The sequence below is a fragment of the Petaurus breviceps genome, unplaced genomic scaffold, assembly GCF_028583685.1.
Source record: "Petaurus breviceps papuanus isolate PSGF00001 unplaced genomic scaffold, PetGlider_PUasm1.0 90977, whole genome shotgun sequence".
NCBI classification, from domain to species: domain Eukaryota; kingdom Metazoa; phylum Chordata; class Mammalia; order Diprotodontia; family Petauridae; genus Petaurus; species Petaurus breviceps.
Window position 1 is genome coordinate 22,253,985 of NW_027187391.1, and position 16,715 is coordinate 22,270,699.

The window sequence follows — 16,715 nt, forward strand, 5'->3', positions numbered from 1 at the left end:
AAGGAAGGAAGGAAGGAAGGAAGGAAGGAAGGAAGGAAGGAAGGAAGAAAAGATATGCCAGATAACTGCTTAAATATTTCCCCAGGATTATTCCTTTCAGGGCTATAGTTCCTTACCCAAGAAGCACATATATTTCTTACTTTCCATTTACAGAAGCATATGATTTCAGTGCTAGAAAGAACCTTCCATCAAGTTTCAACAGCAAGAGGGAAAACTGAAGCTAACAGATATGAACTGACCTGCCTAAGGTCCTACCTAGAGAGGTATGGCAGATCTAGGACCAGGACCTAAATCTTTCCAAGATCATAAAAGGTACTGAATAGCTTGGATAATAGATTGAGACCAGCAAGGTATCTTAGAAGCCATGTAGTCCAACTCTACGAAGCTGGGGCCCAGGTTAAGACACTTACTTGCCCACAGTTATGCAAATAACAGAGCCATTATTTGGACAGATTCTTTGACTCTAAATCCAATATTTTGGAACCTTTACATTTTCCAGAAATTAAACAAGAAACTTAAATCTTGGAGCTAATAATACAGTTAGAAATTGCAAATATACAATGTTATACCCACAATAAAGTTTTTTTTGTTTTTTTTTAATGATATTCTTAGAGAATTTTTATATATCTGTACTATTGGCAGATACTGCCATCATCATTCCATCATATCTTAAGTTTTTCTGCTGTATGTTTTAATAGGTTTAACAGAAATTGTATATATGTTGAACTGAAAAGAAAAACTTTAACACAGATCAATTCAGTCTTAAGAGACTGTCCTTTCAGTTCAATGTAAAGAGAATTTTTCAAATCTTATACAAGAACCAAAGTAATAAAAAAAAAAAAGGCTCCAAGGCACATTTCCAATTTTGTATTGTTATCAACTTACCTTTCTCGAGGAACTGCAAACCAGTACTCTGGTTGCTTTCTTCTCTTGCCAAACTGTTGTACCATAGTCGTGCTATGAGTAGCAAAGGATTTTCGCATGGGTTTTCCCACTTTGATACACAGAAACATTGGTGGTGTCTTGCTCTTCTCCTCTTTTGATGGAAGCATATCTAAACCATATTAAATATATTTTTAAAAAAATCCAAAAAGTCTAATGACATATAGTGACAATGAAGCTTTGTAGCCTGAGTATAATAACAAGTATTTTAATTAAGGAGACACTTTGTATAATGTAATTTTAAAAAGTAGTCTTGTACAAAATAAAGACTTCCAATAATTTAATTACATATACCAGATCAGTACAAAGGGACATTTTGGTAGCACTAAAATACAAAGTCCCTTATGAAACTCTTTTTTTCTAACAGCAGAACTTGCTTCTCTCTACAAACTCCTAGAATAAAAATATGATAAATCTGTGCTTCTGGTAGATGTGCAAAGTATCCCAATGTTGTTTTCCCAAAGATTCACCTGAAAGATTAATAAAAGGTAAGGAAAGATAAAGAAATAAAATGCATTAGTGCTATACTTATTCACACATATGTTTATGAAAATATCTTATCCACTAGAAATAAAAGGTAAGAACTGCCTGTGGGTACCCCATCACTTGCTGTGTGGTACCAAGAGCTACAATCTACTTGCCTTGGTTAAAAACCAAAATTTTGTTGTTAAAAAGAAAAAAGTACTGCCTGGATTAGATTATAATTGATTAGATTGTAAAGCTAAGTGGATAAAATAGAAATGTATTAGATTGTGAACTTTTTGAGGGCATGGACTGTCTTTTTCTTTTTTTGGAGGGGGGAAGGTAGGGTAAATAGGGGTTAAGTGACTTGCCCAAGGTCACATGGCTAGTTTTTTGTGTTAAATGTCTGGATTTGAACTCAGGTCCTCCTGACTCCAGGGCTGGTGCTCTATTCACTGTGCCACCTAGCCAACCCAACTGTCTTTTTCTTATTTGTATTTCCAGTGCTAATAACTTTATTGATTATTGAATAAAATGACTATGCTTATAAATAATGGTAAGATTATGGTCTAACTCAGAAGATAATAGGATCATAAGTACAGAGCTAGAAGGGACCTGAGAGACCATCTAGCTAGTACAGAGGAGGAAATTGGGGCCCAAGTGACCATCCCAAAGCCACATAGGTAGCAATGTCATAGATGGGGTGTTGCACTGCAGAATTGAAAGAAGTTTTCAGAAAACCATTTTATACTCTTTTAAGATCTAAACTAATCAGCCAAAGTTCTTTGAAAGGTAAAAAAACAAATTCTCTTCCCATTTCTCTGCCTTTCCTCCATACCCTTCCATCATCAGCAACTTCTTTCCATCCTAGGAATGTAAGTTTTAAGTACAGAACCAATATATAAAAACTCATCTCTTAAACCTAAGTGATAAGATGCCCTATTAGACATAGGGATCTCTTTCAATATTGTCAGTATTACTACTGTTGCCATGTACGTAGCATCCGGAAAAGTTGAATGCGCACGCACACAAGCACGCACGCATGCACACACACACACATACACTCATACACTCCAACCTACCTTCAATGGGTACCTGAATTCTCTTTAACAGCCACAATCTGATTTCTGATTTACTATCCACCTGTGCACCTTGGCAGCTCTTGTCCAGAGGGGATTCCAATGAGGCATCCATAGATTCTTTAATTATCTTCTCTTCTGAAGATGGACCCATTTTTGATGAAAATGGATCTTTTTCATAGCCTTTACCTGGCTTCTTGCTGACTTCAAGTGGTTCATTTGCCTGAGGAACTGAGCTACTAAGAGTAATATCTATGCCTAAAGGAAGATTGCTTTTGCCATCATTATTTTCTGCCTTTTCTAAGTTTTCAAATAACTGTGACCCTTCCTTGTTTTTATTAAGGTAAAATTCAATAAGTTTAACTTTATCTAGATCTTCATGAATATTCAACATTGATTCTACCTCATTCAGGGGAGAAATGGCTTGCTTGTTCCCTTCAGGCCCTACATCTTGTTTCTCACAAGTTTTTAAATCCAGAGCACCTTTTAGCTCAGTATCATACTCTGTTCTTGAAAGATCCAGTGCTGGCTGGTTCAATATTTCTAAAGCTGAACTGGTTTCTTGTGATCTGGCCTTTCTAGACTCCTCTGAGTCAAGAGAAAGGCATTCCTTTGGAGTTTTCTTTTTGTCACCTCCACCCTCAGTTTGGGAGGAAAGTTCTTCCAGGTCAACAAAGTCATCATCTTCTCCTAAAAGGGAGTTTTCTTTGGTTCTAGAATCCGAAGCAGTTTTTGCCTTGGAGGGTTCCTTAAGGTCAGCAGTCTTTGTAGCCAACTTGTTAGGTTCCTCCATGGAAGATCCCAAGGTTTCTGATTCCCTCAGAATGGAATTGCCAAAGGGCTTAAGAAGATTGTAATCTGTAGACTTTTCCAAAGGTTTTATTGATTTGGGAATTAGGGGAGTAGTGGTTTCTCCATTCTGCAGCCTTTTTTCTTTATTGAGAGATTTGAATTTACTAAATGGATTTATATCCTTCTCAGAAGCCAAGTCCTCCCACTCTCCAGGCCTGTACAGAGGACAAAGATCCTGTGGTAGGTCACTGTCAGGAAAAAATGGTGGACGCACATGGAATGTTAAAAAACAAAACAAAAACCAAAAATGGAGGAAAGGAAAAAACAAAAACATCAAACAGACCCAACTCAAAAAAAAAAAGGATAACTAAAATATGTTAAAATGATTTTAGAAGGATGATTCTAAATCAAGAAACAACATCTTCAAAACTAAACATAAGATAAAACTAAAACAATTATGTCAAGAAAGAAAAATGGTGTTGTGCACCTTAGTGGAAAGGTGTGGATGGTTTTTGAAGTCATGTTTGACAGATGCAGAACATGAAATGTGTCTTAAGATTTTTAAGATAAAACTATACTGCTAGTTTTCCTAAAGGCTAGGGCAAGGAGGGAAATTATCCCAGTCCTAAAGATTGAGATGCTTTTTCTTGGTAAATATTCTAGAAACTAACTATAATCAATTCTTTACACCTCAATTACTTATGAAATATTACTGGAACAACAACTACTATATAATTAACACAAGAACCTTGGATAAAGTGCTATCCAATCAATCAATAGCATTTATTAAACACCTACTAGATCCCAGGTTCCATGGGTACAAAGATGAAAATGAAGCCATACTTGCCTTTGAGAATATATAGTCATGCTGTGTTACAGAGCAATATCATGGGCAAAATTTCCCCCAAATAAACTTCTATTGCCTCTAATAAATCCCCTTGGGTGAGTGTAATTTGAGGTCACCAGATTTATGCTGTAGTGACGAGTTAGAGTAAAGCTGTAGTGTATAATATTTCAGAGTTTTAAAGACTTTCAGAAAAGAATCTGCTTTTTGTTTGTCTTAAGGCATCTATAAGATTCAGGTAAGCTTGCTAACTGCCATTTTTTTGTGGGGATTAGTCATATAAAAAGTATTATTGCAATCAAATAATTTTATGGCAACAGTTTGTGTTGGGTTACCTGCTGAAGACCCATGTTGTTTGGAAATTATCAAGTTTTGTTATAATAGGCTCTTTACTGTAGAGAATCTGCTTCTATAAAAAACAGCAACTATACTTATTATCCTGGTATTCCAAGTTTAATTATTAAAAAAATAATTTAGATGGGAAACAACACATAGTATGAGTTTGAAGAAAATGTGCCACTATAACTTCACTTTCCATCTTCCCCAGCATCAGATATAAAACACAGTGAAGATGGAAGGTAGCTATTTTCAGGAGATATAGCTTTATTTGTAAAGGGGTTAGGGCAAATCTAGATAATGCTAGCCTTTTCCCATGGCATAAGGATAAGAATGATCATCAACTAAGAAGTAGTATCAATCTAAGATCTTTAGCTAGTTCGTATAGCAGCAACATCGACTGGGAGCCCAAAGTTCATTGGCATATCAGTTGTCTGAAAATACAAATGCATTTTCCTATCACCTATTATGCCACATGGTGGCTGGGTTCCCAGGCTAGCCTTCCAAAGTGTATCTAACTCATCAAATACCTGAAGTATTGGTTTCTGGACTAAAACTATATCTGAATGATCTCTGGTATTAACAAAGTACTTCCACAGACATTGACCCTCATAAAAACTGAGAAGTAGGTAGGGTAGAGGTGTTATCATGACTATCTTATAAATGAGAAAGAAGTATTAGCAAGGTTAAGTGACTTGTCCAGGGTCATATAGCAGCTAAATAGCAGAACTAATACTAAAGCCCTCCTCTCTCGTGCTTTTTATACATTACAATGTACACTATTAGACTGTAATCCCCATGCTGAACCACATTTCTAAGGAGAAAACTATTCAGATTACTGGCAACCCATCTCTGGTTGCCTGAGTCGTAGCTCTGAATTTAGGGCCAAGGCAAGGACAACATAAAGAGCTTCCAACTAGGGTTTTCCTGTCTCTTGTAAACTAAAATATAGAAGGCAGTCTCCAGGTTTCTCTCCATAATTCCTGTGCCCAAGCAGATATTATGCATGTCTTTCTGGAGTTTTCCTAAGGATTTTTATTGCTGGAGTGTACTAGGAGAAAACCAAATAATCTACTGCCTTTTTTTTTTCCCTGCATAGATACGCTAATTAATCACAGATTTAATTTTTTCTCCCCAAGGGATAATGGTGTTTTACTGGAGTTGGAAAGAATTTATGTGTATTATATTTTTTAAAAATAAGATTTTTATATAATATTAGTACATAAATATATAGAAATTGCCTATTTAGTGTTTAGACCTGTAATTAACAAACTGTTCAGCCTGTAACTGAAGGATATTCTTTTGTATCTTTAACATAAAAATTTTTTGTCAACTATTTTTACTCCTTGCATTTAAAAAGTACATTTAATGCAGTTTTATTCACTAAAACATCCCCAATGCCATGGAAATATGAATACCATTTTGATTTAAGAATATAGTCCAATATGATAATGACAAGGTTGAGATCTATATTTGTTAATATCTCAGATGATCACCTTCTAAATCTGTATCTTTAGCTGTTATTAAGGTAACTGATTTCTCAATTGCTATTTTCCTGGAATAAGCATTACAGTGGGGAGAATTTTAATGTCCTATGTAACATTGTGGTGAATTTGTGATTCGTCCAATGAATCATTCTGAAATGTTTTAAAGATCGCAAAAGAAAAAGAAATATTTACAGATAATATCACTTTTAGGCTGATGGGCATTTTAAGTATTACACTATCCCATTATATTAAATTAGTTGTGTGTACATAGTACATATTTAACTAATGCTTACTGACACTGTTAAGTCATCTTTCTTTTTATTTTTTTTTTTGGAGGGCAATTGGGGTTAAGTGACTTGCCCAAGATCACATAACATTTTTGTGTTAAGTGTCTGAGGCCAGACTTGAACTCAGGTCCTCCCGACTCCAGGGTCAGTGCTCTATTCACTGCGCCACCTAGCCACCCCAAGACATCTTTTTCCTGGCATGTGCATTCTATTTGGGCTGCCACCATTGTTGGTAACAACTTGAATATTGAAATACACAAATATACATAGGATTTCCCCCCTTCCCTTTCTTTAGGGCATGTCAATAATAATGGCTCTTCTGGAGTTTCTAATGCTGAGGTTTTAAGTTATTTGTAAAGCACTTAGAAGTTTGGGAAAAGATAGGGAAACACAATCAATTGCCACAACCAAGTCAATCAGCACATATCAATTATCTGAATTCTCCCTTTCTAAAAAAAGGGGGGGGGAGGGGAATCTGTAGCTGCTTTTTCAATTAATATTAAACACTACAACAAATTTTCCCTAATTTCCCTGATGCTACTGCAACAAGGGTATCATAATGGAAGGACTATATAATGCCTGTACAGTCACTAAAATGTGAAACACAGGGTAGGATCCACTAATTGTGGTTCATAGACACCTTTCTCCATACCAGGTATTATTAAACCAAGCCAGATGATGTTGCATATACAGCCAAATACTCATGGTTCACTTTTCTGCCACCCTGATGCCATAATTGGGTTGGGGAGGAGAGAGAAATAGACTAGAAGTTTTTTTTACAGTACTAAGAATAATAAGATGATATTGTTTTTGTTTATTTTAAACAACATTGAATGAAAACCTTTTTCCCTACATTATATAAACTTTAATACTTTTAAGTCAGATAAATCTGAAATAAAATTAAACATTTTCTTAAAGTGCATGTCAAACCTGGCCAGAGTTGGATATAACATTTTTGCCTCCACATGAAGTTTAGAAGGAACAGCCTCTTTCTGAGGGAGTTTCAATGATATTGAGGAGGTGAATCAGATATCATAGATAAAATACTACTGGCAAAAATATCTTTCCATTTTGAACAAATCTGTAAACTACATCTTTGTTTATAGGAAAATGCTTATAACAGTCACTATAATATTCAGCTGTGGATAAAAATTTGTGGAAATGAATACTTTTGAATAAAAAATGCATACTAGAAGAAAAACAAAGATTTTAAAAAGCCTCAAAAATCTGAGGATAAAAGTCATCCCTGGCATTTGTTGCAATGTAAACAGGACTAAACCTTGATCTTCCTCAGTTTTTGCTTGCTTTACAACCACTTTTCTTTTTTTTAAAGCAATCGGGGTTAAGTAACTTGCTCAAGGTTACACGGCCAGTTACTTCTGGGTGTGGTGCTAAGTATCTGAGCCCGGTGCTCTTACTTGCTGAGCCACCTGGCTGCCCCTTACAACCACATTTTCAGTCGGATGTTTGAGAGTCCCCATTTCTGAGGCTTTTATTCCTTTCTTTCTCTTAAGGAAGGTTCTCTTATGTATCTCTCCCCCCCCCCCCACATTCAATTTAGACCTAAAAGGAGACACAAATAGAACAATAGTGGGTGTTTGAATATACAAGGAACAGAAGGTACAACCTAGACTGTTTTCTAGTCTTTTACCTCCTTTACAAAAAAGGAACTTCTCTACATTAAGTGGTTCGAGGTTTTTGAGACAAGAAGGTAAGAGAACAGCTAGGTATTACATAGGTGTTAATAGATTAGGCAGGGAAAACAGGATGAAAATTTACTTTTTCTTTCTGACCATCCATCCTACCCCAGAACTACAGTAAAGTTGGAAGCAGGACCAGGGTTCTGTAGATAAAAGGGAAGAAAGTAGACTCCTACCCAGTACCTATAGTACTGAGAGAGAGAGAGTAATCATGAGCAGTAGAGAAGGAAGAAGCTATCGGACTGGAAAGGCTTTATATATAAAGGTAAGTTGGGAGTGGGGCAACTGGGTGGCCCAGCACTGTGCCTGGAGTCAGGAAGATCCCACTTCCTAAGTTAAAATCTGGCTTCACACACTTACTAGCTGTATGACCCTAGGCAAGTCACTTAACCCTATACGCCTCAGTTTCCTCATCTAAAAAATGAGTTGGAGAAGGAAATGGCAAACCATTCCAGTGTCTTTGCCAAGAAAATTCAAATTGGGTCAGACATAACTTGATAAGACAAAAGTTGGGAGTATTTCTGATTATTGACTCTGGGAGGAAAATCTTAATGATTTATATTAAAAACTAAACTGCTTTTCCTGTTCTATTTATTCAACAAACTAAAGTTCTTCCAGCAGAATCCTTTGCTCCTTCCTTAGCCCAACTTTGCTTATAAAGTAGGCTGCTGACAGAATGACAGAAATGCCATGAATGTATATATTCCTTTCTGGTTCTCTTTTGAGGGCAGGGACTTTTCTTTTCTTTTTAATCCCCTGTGCTTACCACAGTTGCCTGGGACATAGTAGGTACTTAATAAAAGTTTGATGATTGACTTCTTTTCTTCCTTTCTTACATACTAACTTTCTTCCTGGCTCACTAAATTTTGTTACTTTTTTCTTCCGATAGTTTCAGTTCTATTCTTTTCTTGAAAACATTAAAAACTGCCACTGCCAAATTTATATACAAACACTCCCGATACACTGTGGGATCTTTCTCTTCTTCACAATACCAAATTCTGTTTATCCCCTTCTGCATCCCTATGTCTCTTATGCTCCCCACTTTTATAAAAATAAAGAATTCCTCTTACGATGGCAATGCATCTTTAATCTTCATGTGGGAGATATCATTGTAGAGAGCAATGGAAACAACTTCTTCCATGGGGCAGATGAGCCCATATTCTTCACACCCATTCTCAATAACTAGAGGATCAGACTTGTGAGGATCAAACATGATGTTGTTAGGTGTGACTATCATGACACCTCCAACTACACCCTTAAAAGAGAAGGAAAAGAAAGATGTAAGCATATTGGCATGTAGATTTCTAATTACCATGACAAAACCTTTTATAAATAAATATTACTATTTTAAATCTTTCCAGTACAGTACTACCCTTGTATTTTTTTCAGTTCCTTTATTAGGCTGTTTCAAGAAATATGTTTAAGGGTTTTTTTAATGTAATATTAGATGTGGCACAAATAGGCACAATATAATTATTATTATTATTATGTTTTTTGGAGGGCAATTGGGGTTGAGTGACTTGCCCAAGGTCACATGGCTAGTAAGTGTTAAGTGTCTGAGGCCAGATTTGAACTCAGGTCCTCCTGACTTCAGGGCCGGTGCTCTGTTCATTGCACCACCTAGCCACCCCATAGGCACAATAGTAAATGTGGCACAACAGGACACTGAACTCAGAATGATGAGATCTTTGTTTTAGTACCAGCTTCGTCTTTAGTTTTGTTAACTTGTTAACAAACTTGTTGACATTTTGCTGAGCTTTAGTTTCCTGATCTTTGAATTAAGGGGAAATAGAGTAGGGATATTATTTAAGATCTCTGTTAGCCCTAAAATTCAATGATTCACAATTCATTCATTCTAGGTATCTAGCAGTCATCATGTCTAAAAATGACAATGACCACGTTTTTCTTGGCTTCCTTTAAGTACCAGTTAAAATCTCACCTACTACAGGAAACCTTTCCCATTCCCCCTTAATTCTAGTGCCTTTCTTCTACTAATTATTTCCAATTTACCCTTTATGTAGTTTGTTTGTTTAGTGGTTTGTAGGTTTTCTCCCTCATTAGGCTGTGAGATTCTTGAGAGCAGTGACTCTCTTTTGCCCTTTTTTTTTTTGTATCTCCAGCACTTAACCATAATGCCCATGCATAGGAAGTGATTAATAAAATTTTATATTGATTGACAAATGCATCAACACAATAGTTACTAAGAAAGGTACAGTATAAAAGATTACAATTTTTTTTAACTCAGAAAGATTAGGCAACTGCCATCTGACCTCAAAACAAAAGTAATAACTTGTCTATAAGTGAACATTCATCATTGTTTGTCTCTCCAAATGGGGTACTGCTCAATGTACTCTAGACCTACCTTTGATTTTGGTGGCAGTATTATTCAAATCTCAGTATAATAGATTTAGAATGAGAAGGAGCTTCAGATGTTATATCAAGGCCAACCCCTTCCTTTTATAGCTGAGAAAAATTAGGCCTACAGAGGTTAAGTGATTATAAAGGCTATAAAAGCAGTAAGTAGAAGAGTTGGGATTTGAACCCAGATCCTGACTTCAAATCCAGCACTAATTTAAGGGGGAAAAAATCCTACAACCTTTGTTAGGTAAGGGGAAATGTAACAAAGTAAAATAAAAATCTAAAACGTAAAACTATCTAAGCATAAAATTTGTTTTGTTAACCTTTCCTGACTCTTCTGAAGAAAAACAATTCTGCCTCCCACAACCAGTATATATCTTTATTCCTTCAACATAGTCAAGCTAAAAGGAAAGGAAGATTAAAAAGGCTGAATTAAGTCATGTCTACAACCCAGCTGTTGGGAAAATAGGTTGATGTTGGTTTCTTTATCAAAGATTTTAATGTCCTTTAAGAACACTAATGGATATCAACAAAGCCTGGTTCTCTCTTTTCTCTGTTTTATAATAGCAATTTTAAAGGCAAGAAAACAAACAAAGAAAGAAAAAAACAATTTGTCCAAGGTGGCTCAAAGTCACTTCTCCCAACTAGCTTATGCCATTTCAAGAAGAGAAATGCCAGAAATTCAGTAGAGGGTAACTAATGGACGTTTGTCAAGTTGTGAGCTGGAACCTTTGGACAGAGCTTTGATTATTCCTCAGTTCTAGTCATTCCCATCAACCTTTCACTTTTAATACACATTCCCCTAAACAACCACAACTGCTACCTACCTTGCCATCTGTGAAGTAGCGACAGTTCATTTTTAAAAATTTTACAACTACTGGTTCATCTTCTTCAGAGGTGGATGACAGGACTCTTTCAATTGGTTTTAAGGCTTTTCTTGCTAAGTCAGCATCCTTTGAAAAGCAAATATTTCCACAATAAATACACAGTAAAAACAATCTTCCCTTATATTTTGTTCTGAAAATTCAAAATAACCTGGAATTTAATAAAATAAAATTATTCTCTGTCCCCCTCCATGTAACCTGCTTTGTTTTAGTCTAAAATGAAAAGTGACAAATGTACTACATCCTTCCAAAATGAAAAATGGACAGTGAAAAGTACCCAAATAAAACAAATTTTTATTTATTTTAAATACAAATACCATCTTGCAAAAATTGGCTAATTAAATGTTTTCAGGATTTATTAATATGAAAGACTATACCGAACTCACATGGTTTTAATTTAGCTAAGATTTTGTTTTTTAAAGCAACTGGGGTTAAGTAACTTGCTCAAGGTTACATGGCCAGGTGTAGCAGAGATTTTCTGTAAGTCATTTTTTTTTCTTCCAAGTTTAACTATGACAGATTGTGATAGTAATGGAATGTGGAGATTCCCCTGTATTGGGCTTGGTTTTCAAATTGATTGTATTAAAACCCAGAGCTTGTTAATCCCACCTGTGGGATGGACTTTTTGATGTGAAAAGACAGTCCTGACTGGGAGGAGCTGGTGACGTAGATTTGGAGAGACAAGAGAGAGGCGGAAGTTCTTTTTGGAAGCAGCACCTCGAAGAGAGAGTCTAAGAGATTGCTGGTGGCCGCTTTGAATTGCCCTGGACTTTTGAGACCTGCCCCCTGAGCTGCCAAGGACTGAGGAGACATGGCTGTTTTGCTGGTACTTTGTCTGTCTGTTTTGATGTTATTTTGCCAGATTTGTCCACTGGTGAAAGACTGTCCTGTTGAAGAAGTCCTGGAACCTGGCATTTGGTTAAGAAGGCCTGAGACTGTCCTGCAGACAGAGAGTGAATACTGTCCACTGGTGAGGGACAGTACTGAGAGTGAATACTGTCCACTGGTGAGGGACAGTACTGTTGTTGCAGGGGTCTGGAGACTGTCCGGCAGACAGAATGAATACTGTCCACTGGTGAAGGACAGTGCTGTTGTTGCAGGGGTCTGGGAGCCTTTCTGTTGGTTCAGAAGCCCTGAAGAAGGATTTTCTTGTTGTATGTTTACAGAAATCCTGGGAGAGGGCTTTGCTAATGTGTTCAGGGGTTCTAGGACTGTTCTACAGACAGAGGATAAATTCATGAAGGGACTGGCAATGTATCTTATGGCCTTGCTAAGCCTTGTCTCTCCAGGAACTAAGATTGCTGAGAACTTGCCTCGTGTCAAGATGAAGAAAAGACCTCCATTTGGGTATTAAGTGCTGTGTTTAAACTTGATGTAACTCTGGGGTAGATTCAATTGTGATCCAGGGGTGGGGAACTTTTGACCTTTTTGTGTTCTATGGTTGAGCAAATGAATGTATTTTACTTATGTTTGGAAACTAATCTCCATTTGAGAAGAGGGGCTTTGTGGTGGACTTAATTAAGGTATAGCCTAGGGGTGGAGAAGTATTTGGAACAGAGACTTTGTAATTGATTGAATGATTGGAAAGTCCTGGGGTGGGGTAGGCCTTGGAGATGATTTAATCACACTTAGTAAATGCTGTATTTTGAATGATGTCATGTTTTGATCTTCTCTGTTCTGGGTTTGTTACTGAATAAAATAGAGAGCACCTATGCTGGTATTTTGAACCTGGGAAGTTGCCTTCTTTTGGCATTACATTACACAGATTGCTATGATTCTCTTGTCTAAAATGTCATAGCCTATCCATTAAGCCAATGTTAACCTTCTTATTGGGAAAATGTTGACTGTAGTCTTATCAAAATTAGCACATTAAGTTATAAAACCATGTGAGAAAACACATCCTAATAATACATATAACCTGTGATCCTTGATTAGAGGTATACCTACAGGAAGTTTATCATATTCTGCATCTGATGATGAAGGAGAAATAGTAGCACCAGGACTTGATGAAGTTAACCTTAAAGTACTGGAAGGAAAGTCAGTATCTGGCACAAAAAGGACCTGAGAACAGGAATAAGGAATATGTTAAGTATGCAATTAAGTGTTAACTTGAGTGATTATTTACTAAGTGCTGAATTATTCAAAGATCAGTGTAAATTGGTTAAGTCAAAGCAATCTTCCTGGAGGGGTTAGGTCCTTTTATTAAAAAGATTTGTTCTATAAAATTTAGCTTCAGTCAAAAGGCCACACTTAAAAGAACTAGAAGGCCACAGGTTCCCCACTCCTGGATTAGGATTATTATAGAAATAAGTTATATATCACTTACCAAAAGCTAAAATTTCAAGATAGGGACAAAAACAATATAAAAATCTGTGTGCTATATTTTTTCAAATGCAAGAATTAGTTTTTGGTTAATATGTTTCTATTTTCTACTAGCTTTAAGCTCATAAGCCTACTTATTTTTATTAGTCAAATTTGGAGAACCATAACACAGCATGCTATTTTCTACTTTTGCCAAAAATAGAAAATAGCAAAGTTAGAAGAGAGCAGAAGCTACCAACCTATGGCCCTAGGGCTACATAATGCTTTTCAGAGCTCATTAAATAGACTTTGAAAGAAGTATGGGGAAAAAAGTACCATTACGATTGTATTGATACTATGATTGAGAGGTATTGGGCCATCTGAAGAAACTAAAATGATAATACAATGCATATAGACAAGTGATGGCTCTCTGCTGAATTACAATTGAGAAAAACCTTTCGAAGCTACCATACAAGTCCCTTCATATAAAAAGAGAATTAAGCCATGTGATCTTTATAGTCTTTCCAAATAGCTGGGTCATCCAAATGCCATGTAAATTGAAGTTCTCAAGTTGAAATAAGCTCTCTTAAAAACATAAAACAGAATTGTAACTTATCAGTTCTATTTGGTATTTTAAAAGTTATACAGCAATTTTGGGGGGTGAAAGAACAGTGACTGGAGCCTATTGTTAAGGACATTGGTTATATAACTGGCCATGTAACTGAAGTAATAAAAGAAAAAGGATGCCATTTTTTCTGAACTCAAAATACAACCCTGATAAATATACCATACAATTCAGGACTAAATGCCCTATGAATATCTAGGAATGGTTCATTTTTCTTAAGAAAAAGTATATTAAGTTTTCTCACATTTCAGCACTGACTTGACACAATGGGTCACAAGATAAGTATAAGGACCTATACTAGTTAAGCTTCCTCTAAGGATTTATTATCTATATAGCATTCATCTCTGGGGAGCTCAGTACTTATGATCACAGTATTTGAGGAAGGAAAGACTGAACTGAACATTTATTCTACAGTCAATAAAAAAAGCATTTAGAGGTTAGATCTCTATGCTGAAGCAGATTCATCCAAAACATATAAAATCATAATAATACTAAAATAATTACCTGGCCTGGAACAATAGTGTGTGTGAAAAGCTTATTCAATTCCACAAGCTTGTTTGGAGTGATGTTAAATTTCAGTGCTATCGTATTGAGTGTATCTTGGCTTCCAGCCTAAAAAAAAAATAATCCAATTCAAAAAGTCAAAACATTTTTGACAGAGAACATTTATCTTTATGAAATATCATTGTAAACTACACAATACCTGCATAATAATATATTTAAGAAAACAAGAAGATCCTTCTCCCTCTTAATTCCTAAGGAAATCACCTCAAATCAAATGATTTAACATGATCCAATTCAGTGCTTCTGGAATTTTTAAATTCTAGGGAATATTTATACATTTCTGAATTTTCTGTAACATGGCTTGGTGGGAAGGGAGAGGGTGAAGCACATATAGGACCAAATAATAATTGATACACAGCACGTCCTTCCTCCCTGGGCTGCCCCATAGTAACTTAAAATAGAGATTTTGTCATTAATGTAATAATTTCCTAGGTGTGGCCTGGAATCTTTTTTCATTAGGGCTACAAAATACACAGTTTATGAGAATTAGTCCAACGATTCTAGAAAGCAATTGGGAATTATACTCCTAGAAGAAGGCACATCAGCTTTCTGACAACAGCTGCACAAAATCCCAGAAATTTGGGATGCAGCACTCTCCACTTTGTCCATAATCCTTGACCCAACAATATGGCTTCTAGGGGTTATACCTCAAGGATATAAAAGAAAAAAGAAAAAGGATTTATTTATAGCATCTTTATTTGTGGTGACAAAGAATCGGAAACTGAGAAGATAGCCATCATTTGGAGAATGAATGAACAAGTTGTGGTATATGAATGTGATAGAATACTATTGTGCTGTAAGAAATAATGAAAAATCTGGTTTAAACTGAGAAGACTTGTATGAACTGATGCAAAGTGAAGCAAGCAGGAGGAACACAATCCAGAAAGCAATAGCAATATTGTAAAAATAATCAACTTTGAAAGACTCAGTAAATCTGATTAATGCATTGATCAACTAGAATTCCAAAGGACTCACAATGAAACATGCTATCTCCCTCCAGAGAGAGAGCTGATGGACTCAGAGTGAATACTGATGCATATTTTTCTTTCCTTTTTCCTCCCTCCCTCCCTTTCTTCTTGGAATATAGTTAAAGTTAAAAACTGTTTTGCATGACTCAACATGTTTGTAATAGGTTTTGTTTCCCTTACCTTTTCATTGGGCATGGGAGTGGATGAGGGAAGGAACATAAAAAAAAAAATTGAAAGCCCCCGTGCTTTATTTTTTTTTTTAAGCAATCGGGGTTAAGTAACTTGCTCAAGGTTACACGGCCAGTTATTTCTGGGTGTGGTGCTGAGTGTCAGAGCCCGGGATTCGATCTCCAGGTCTTCTCAACAATGGAGCCGGTGCTCTTACTTGCTGTGCTACCTGGCCGCCCCAGCCCCCGTGCTTTAAAAAAAAAAAAAAAAAAAGAAACAAAAAAACTTCACAGCATATACTACTTGTAATTAAAGATTTGGCTGTCTGATACTTCTTAAATAACTGGGAAAGGGAGGAGAAAAGAAAAACTATTCCCTATAAAAAAAATTTCCTATATAATTAATAGTCTTCTTATTTTAATTTTTTAAAAGAATGGATGGGGGGTGGAGCCAAGATGGAGGAATAAAAGCAGAAACTTGCTTAAGCTCCCACTCCAAACACCTTCAATACCTGTAAAAAATGACTCTAAACAAATTTTAGTGCTACAGAACCCACAAAGTGACAGAGAGAAACAAATCTCCTGCTGAAGGCTGCCTGGCAGCCAAACAGGAAGGGTCTATCACACTGGGCTGGGAGCAGAGCACAGTCCCGCATGAGCTGCACCAGCCCAGACCGGCAAGAGCAGACTTCAGGAGAGTGAATCACTGGCAGCTATGGCAGTTTCCAGACTTCTCAACCCATAAACGCCAAACAGAAAGTTAAAGGTCAGTGGAGAACTCTGTTATCCTGGGTGAGAGAAGAACATGGTCTGGCCCTTGGTCCTGGGCATGGAGGTGGTGGCTGCTGGGGCATCTGGGTAACTGCTTTCTGAACTCCAGGCCTACAGATTGGGGGGACCAAGTGGCGGACCAGAAGGC

General features: G+C 36.5%; 1 protein-coding gene across 3 annotated transcripts in view; it reads right to left on the reverse strand.

The window, feature by feature from the left end:
- NCOA7 (nuclear receptor coactivator 7) overlaps positions 1–16,715 on the reverse strand; it is a 220,889-nt gene that overhangs the window by 35,206 nt on the left and 168,968 nt on the right. For 2 of the 3 annotated variants that reach the window (XM_069077464.1, XM_069077465.1), the window contains 6 exons: positions 14,602–14,709; positions 13,119–13,232; positions 11,115–11,240; positions 9,000–9,184; positions 2,487–3,523; positions 886–1,054 (listed from right to left, as the gene is read on the reverse strand). In XM_069077464.1, the coding sequence (XP_068933565.1) occupies positions 886–1,054; positions 2,487–3,523; positions 9,000–9,184; positions 11,115–11,240; positions 13,119–13,232; positions 14,602–14,709 (1,739 nt within the window). The remainder of the gene's footprint in view (positions 1–885; positions 1,055–2,486; positions 3,524–8,999; positions 9,185–11,114; positions 11,241–13,118; positions 13,233–14,601; positions 14,710–16,715) is intronic. The other variant, XM_069077467.1, reaches the window with a different exon arrangement.